Raw genomic sequence first — 6,648 nt, forward strand, 5'->3', positions numbered from 1 at the left:
TAAAATGCTTCGGTTTTGCATTCATAAGAAATGTTCGCCATGCAGAGGTTTTAGTAAATCTTGTAAAATGTGCATGAAATCTTGGAGTAGACCTGTCCCCTGACCTTCACAAGGAATACCTACAGCGTGGTTATGTAAAATACATTGGCTGCCTGTGGCAGTGTTAACAAATGCTGTATTTTCAGTGCTTTCTCCGAGAGCTGCCCCAAGAAGTTTCTTCTCTAAACAGTTTACCAAATGTCCTTCTCTCTCTCAAAGCAGATTGAGCTACAGGAGTTTTCATCAAAATGATGCACTTTCAGGAAGGAATTTAAAGGTGGTAAGAGGACACCCAGCACAGGATCAGGTCCGTAACTCAAGGTTTAACAGGTTCATAGGGACAAGATAGAGAAAAACAGGGGGAGGAAAGAAGTTAGTCTAGATATAGCTGTAGTCCTCCCCTCATCACAGTAGCCAGCAGCTGGCACCACAGGTTTCAGTCTCATCCCACAGGCCTGGGCACAGCAAAACTCATGGAATAGCTCAGTGCCACTGAAACAAATTCCCTTGTGCATGGAAAAACCCTGCTGAGTGGTGTGACAGGGCAGTTCCTCCCTGTGAAAACACTGACTTTGCTTCTGCAGCAGCCAAGCAAGGCAATATTGCAGGGTGTGTGGGGATTACCTCTCAGTAAAACCACACTCAAGAACCACTCTTTTTCAGTGATCTGAAATGGAGAAATCAGCAAGGAAAGAAACACAGGTATACCTGCACCCCAGCCATTACGAGTCCGACAGAGAACTAGAGCGAACATGAGCAGTTTTCATTACTCCCGCAATGATCACCATGCTAGGACTTAAGAGACAAAGTAGATGACAGGTATTGGCACCATTACCTCCTGTAACTCTTTCTTGCAGCAGGCACAGAAGAGCAGCAAGGGTTAGTTGCTTAAATCACAGCCATTTTGAGGTCTGAGGATCTTTCAACTGCTCTCTCCCTTGGCTATTGTGAAGTAATGGGCGTTTTCTCTCAGTACACCACAGGGAGATAAAACAGTTTTTCCTACTTGGATTTCACCCATCTCTCCTCTCAGAAGTACTTGCCACGCTTTGTCCAATAACTCATAACCAACACAGCTGAATCAGCTAGTGCTTTTTTTTTTCCCAGAACAACTATGTTAGGAAATCTTCACAGTATAGACCGCTCCAGGACACCACCTTTTGACACTACCTGCGGAGACTTGGCATGGGAAGATCGTCACATGTGCTACTTGTACTCTAGCTACTTACAGTGACAGCCAAAGACCACTGTAGAAGTCAGGGTAAGTTGCCTGCCAGCACCATCTCCTAGCAGAAGACACTTTAGAAAAGCAAAATTTACTGTCCTCCCAAGCTGATGCGTTCTTCTGAGCATGCTAGAGATCAGTTTTAGTTCTCCAAAAATACCATTCTCCTCTTAAAATAGTTTTTTTGTTCAGATCAAGGTGATTCATGTCCTGATAGTTCAGCTACCCCCAGAACAGCCATTCAGTATGAAGAGCACCTTTGCATTATCTCAATGTCCCATGAAGAGCAGGATGCAGCATTTTTTTTTTTGTTGCAGATTCTATGTTAAGCATACAGATGTAACATGAAATCCAAGCATAGTCAAGCATTTTATTGGGCCCTAGATCTCAGAAATCTGACACAGCGATGAAATTGGTGCTTTTAGACATTTACAAAAACTAATTACTATAACTAGCTCTGAAATGATGTTTCTGGACTAATTCAGACCTGCTGTCCATTCACTTTCACATGTTTTGGAATTGATTAAACAGATCCTGAAAAATAAAGTCCTTTTATTGCTGAATAGATGGGACTCTTTCCTGAGTAACTGGGATAGCAAAATAGCATGGAGAAGGTGAACTTAAGTTAACATCAGGTAGATTCAGCTTCCACATACTGTTTAAGAAACAGGAGTGTCAAAACAAGCATCCAGGTTCACACAAGCTTAGCCATTTCCTAAGTACTTTAAGAGAGTTGAGTCCCCCATGGCTTGTCATAAAATTCACATACCTGTTTCAGAGAGAGACAGAAATCAAAGCTTTGTCAGAGCTATTTTAAGAACAGCTGTCTGAATGCAATAGCACTTGCATGGTTATAATAATGAACTCAAAAAACATTTAAAACAAAGAATTTTAATAATTTCTCTATAACAAATAATTAATCAAATAGGCCGAATCCCATGTCATCATCAGATTCTTCAGATTCCTCCTTCTTCTCTTCTTTCTTCTCCTCAGCTGAAGGAAAAAAAAGACCAAGCCAATGGTCAGTATTTATGTTTTTTGCACCACAGATTTTCAGGATACGAAAGCTGAGAACACCAAAACATGTATTATTGGCATTTCAGCCTCCATAATTCATCTCATTCCCTTTCAATAGCCAAATATAAACACCGAGGGGACACAGAGACTGCTATTGAAGGGATGTGCTTTACACAGTGAAGTCTGTCTGATTCTCAGTTCTAAGCCAGACCAATCTTAAGGTGGATAAAGAGCAAATGCTTCTGATTGCCCAAAGGCAAAGTAACACAGTGAATCTGCCACAGCGAATCTGTGAACTCAATCACATAGTGAACTGCCAAAGCGTAAAAGCCTTGGAATTTGGACTCAACTGTTAAGATTTTAACAGAGAAAAACGGAGCTGCCCTGTAACAATGCCTCTCCACCCATACTCACCGGCCGCAGGGGCAGCAGCTGCAGCAGGAGCAGCAGAGCCCCCTCCAGCAGAGACTGCCACAGCTCCCCCAGCCGGCATGCTGGCAAGTTTTCCGTTACCTGAGTGGGACAGAAGGGAAAGTATTTAAACGCTCATCGCAAGCACAGAGGTAAGGCGAAAAGGAAGAGAAATGAGAGTGCAGAAAAAACAGATACTACGTCTCATGGACTGAACCTGCCCTATTAGCTGAAAGGAACAAGACGCTGCACCCGTGATAAGAAAGTATAAACTATTCTGTAAAAAAATCTCAAGAGTTTAAGATTCACAAAGGCTTATCCTGACAACACTGACAGCACATTATTAGTAAGTTTTCTTCTGTACAAAGTCCCCCTTTTTTTTTCCCCAAAACTGTCATATAAAAATAGTGGCAAACACATCCAATTTTACACATACAGAAAAACTGTATGTTCTCTGAATACAGCATAATAGCCCAAAACCTGACAATTTTAATATACCTCAAAAACAACATATAGGCAGCACTGGCTTCCCCCCCCTTTTTTTTAACAGTACAGAGAACTGTGAGGGCATGACTGGATCACACTTACAGGAGAGAAGGGAGTGGGGGGAAAGACGTATTTATGGCAAAGAGTACAGTATCTTAAACAAATTCCCCAGCACTCTATGAACCCTATTGCATCTCCTTTGGGATTAGCAAACTGAATTCTGATTTATGCTCGTCTTTGGAAAGCTAGCTAGTGCTCTGGCATCTGCCTTTCACATACCAAGGCATTCAGAGGTCACGTACACAGTATGTTTGCCTGTATTCCAATTTCTGGGAATCAGTTTCTAAATAATTCCCTGTTACTTCAAGCTCTAATAAACTAGCCAAGTAAACAAACATGTTTCATATGCATGTCAGTATGTTCTAGGAAACAATTTATTTAAAGAAGAAGTATTACAGAAAGGGATAGCGTAAGTGTGTTGTAAGCACATGCATAACGGCTCTTAGGTCTTCAGACCACACGGATAGAAATGTCCAGTTACTGCTCATAACAGCAAAGCCAGGCAAAGTCCTGGCAACCTTTAAGCAAATATATGCCTAAAAGTTACCTTGTGCCTACGCACTTGCAAAAAAAATAGAAATTAATTAATCAGAAACCTTTGCACTACCTCAGCTCTGCTTTATTTCAGCCCTATGACCCAGTCAATTAATGTTAAAAAGTTCCAGCTTTGGTAAGAGCACAAGCTTCTACAGAAGTCAGCACTGAGAGTCCTATCATAGAGAAAAGCAAATGCCAGACTTGGGGAGCTCTAGAAGAGATGTGTACTGGAGAGGCTTGTATTAATCGCAGAGGGTGTAACTGTACCCTTAATGTGAATTGACACTTATTTACATTTAACAGTCTGTTCTTCCTGTTTTACATAATTGGTGCATACAAGTGGGTAAACGCAAAATCTTCCAGAGAACTCGAAGGACAGCTAATTCTTTCTCCGATCAACATGTCCAGAAAACTATGTCATGAGCAGACTACCAGTAAGCTCATACATGTTTAAGTTTTCCAGTGTAATGTGGTCCACAAGCGAAACCCAGCAGGTACTGGCACTGACCTGCAGGGAATTAGAATGGACTTGGATTTCAGTCATTTCAGCCAAGATCCAGCATGGAAGTCCTCAACTGCGAAGCTAAACTGATGAATAATCAGGGAGTTGGCAGCAATTCCACGCTCTCAGGTTCTAAGTTAGTAGAGGCAATTATCTGTGACACTCAGAGACTGTACTTACCCTGAGCAATGACATCCTCGATGTTTTTTCCATTCAGCTCACTAATAACCTGTGTAAATTAAGTTTAGAATGTTAATAGTTTCAAAACAGCATGAGTATAAGCTACATTTAAACAAGTACTGATTAATCATCATGTGCAACGCCTCCATCCTGCTGCTTATACAGCCCCAACATTCCTTATTTCTCAGTGGAAGGAACAAGGCATTGGAACGAAAACTTTAGCTAAGTCTTTCATACTTTTCTGTGAAAGCTTTTTCATGAAATCTATTACAATAAATTCATAATGAATCCAAGGACCTTGCAGAAAGAAGGATACACAGATGTCATGGAGCCAATTAGGAAACCCCACTAATGGTCTGTTAGTCACTGAGGGACTGTTAACATATCTTGCTTAACACCCACTGGGAGGCTCTGAAGCACTGGGCCCTAGACCAAAAACCACAGGGTCCTGTTCCTAGCGTTACCAGATGTCACAGCCAAGCTGGCTATTGTATCCTCGCACTGGAACAGAGAGTCCCAACTTCAATTTTACTACCATTGTTGTATAACCAGGGATGAGGAAAGCAAAACACAAAACCCAAATTTGCTAAAGCAAGCAGGCACTTTAAAAAAAAAAGAATGTGCCACAGACCTTACTGGTGAGTCCCTGCTACCAGGAGCCAGTGCTGAACACTGCAGAATCACCAAAGCCAAAGGGCTTTAACCAAGAGCTTTTCAACAGGCACCTCCTGCTTAGACAGAGCGCGTGACCTGTGAAATGCCGTGCCTGGGGGCTTTGCTTCATCCGGAAGGAAGGTGTTTTTAAGACTTCACTAGATTTACACTGGCGTAAGATACAGCCAATGCAAATAGAAAAGGATTAATTAATCATGACCAAAACAAATTCCAGAGCAGCTTTCCGGATATTGGAGGATCAGAGAAAACAGCTGATTTATGAAGGTATTAAAAAAATGTAAACAAGCCAACGCCGAAAGACCTGGCATTTAAACAGGAGCACCACGAGTTCAAACCAACATCCCAAACCATAAGAAGGATGCTGTCAGCTCCGTCAGTCCATCATTTGGTTGGGCCTACAGTAAAACACTGTCTCCAGCTGGGAAAGTAACTTGTTTTTTTCCTCCACCTCTCTGGAAACACTCCACATAAAAGTATGGGCCAGGTGATAAGACCATTTTTTTGGTTCTTTTTTTTCCGTGGCCATTTATTTTTAAGTCCAAAAGGCTGAAAGTCTATTATATCACAAGAAACATTCTAATTAAGATACTTTCTTCTTAAAAAGCCTGTTTTTCAACATAACCATTTCAGCATTAATTTCCAAAATCTTCCTACGTATTATTATTAAATACCATTAATGTCCATGTTATAACCTGCCTATATTTCTTGGTGAAGGAACAAATGCTTCTCTGCAGTACACTAAATAAGAGTTTATTACTGAATATCAGGCCTTCAAAAGTGTTAGCATTGAATCAATACTAACCAAAAGCCAAAATTAACATTAAGTGCAAACTATACATTATGTCAGAACAGAACTTATTTTCAATACATAGTTATCTGTAGCCACCATCCCATTGAAAATTATTAGATTGAGCAGTCAGAAGTCAGCAACAACTGACAGAGATCTTTGCGATGGACAGGTGTTAAATAAGAAAGCCAGACTTCTACAAAAACGTAAAAATAGTTCTGATTGGTTAAGCAGTGTTTTAGAAATCACACATGTAATGATCAGCGAACGTCTGAACAAAACAAGACTAGATCAACTGCAAGGCAACTAAAGAAACACTGAGGCCAAGGAAACAGCTCCAATGTCTGATGCTGGCTGGGACGCGACCATCTGGAATTAAGAGGCAATGCCACCTTGTTCATGCGTTCATCGTCCGTCTCGATGCCAACGCTGTCGAGGATCTTTTTCAAGTCCTTTGACGTGGGAGACTCGTTGCCACCAAGGACCGCTAGAAGGTAAGCTGCGACGTAACGCATCCTGGAAAACAAGAGAATTGGATCTTCAGCGCTAACGATCTACTGTTCGGAAGAAGTTTCTCCTCGCTGGGGGATGCAAACCTCATCCTCCCAGCTACAATTGTTTTGCTCTACGTTTAGATGAAAACCCACGACACGCGAGGCCGCATACCGGCCCCCTGCCAGCACGGGGCCCCGCACAAGACAGCCCGTTAAACACCGCAAAGCCACAGCG

General features: G+C 41.8%; 1 protein-coding gene across 1 annotated transcript; it reads right to left on the reverse strand.

Annotated features, from left to right (window-relative positions):
• Window positions 1–2,135: 2,135 nt before the first annotated feature.
• On the reverse strand, window positions 2,136–6,468 carry RPLP2 (ribosomal protein, large, P2). The gene is made up of 4 exons (XM_009587677.1): window positions 6,312–6,468; window positions 4,458–4,506; window positions 2,696–2,794; window positions 2,136–2,257 (listed from the first exon to the last, which is right to left on the reverse strand). The coding sequence occupies exons 1-4, from the start codon at window positions 6,432–6,434 to the stop codon at window positions 2,181–2,183; spliced, it is 348 nt and encodes a 115-aa protein (XP_009585972.1). The 5' UTR covers window positions 6,435–6,468; the 3' UTR covers window positions 2,136–2,180.
• Between the last annotated feature and the right edge of the window lie 180 nt (window positions 6,469–6,648).

This window comes from Fulmarus glacialis, unplaced genomic scaffold (assembly GCF_000690835.1).
Source record: "Fulmarus glacialis isolate BGI_N327 unplaced genomic scaffold, ASM69083v1 scaffold40961, whole genome shotgun sequence".
In the NCBI taxonomy this organism is placed as follows: Eukaryota; Metazoa; Chordata; class Aves; order Procellariiformes; family Procellariidae; genus Fulmarus; species Fulmarus glacialis.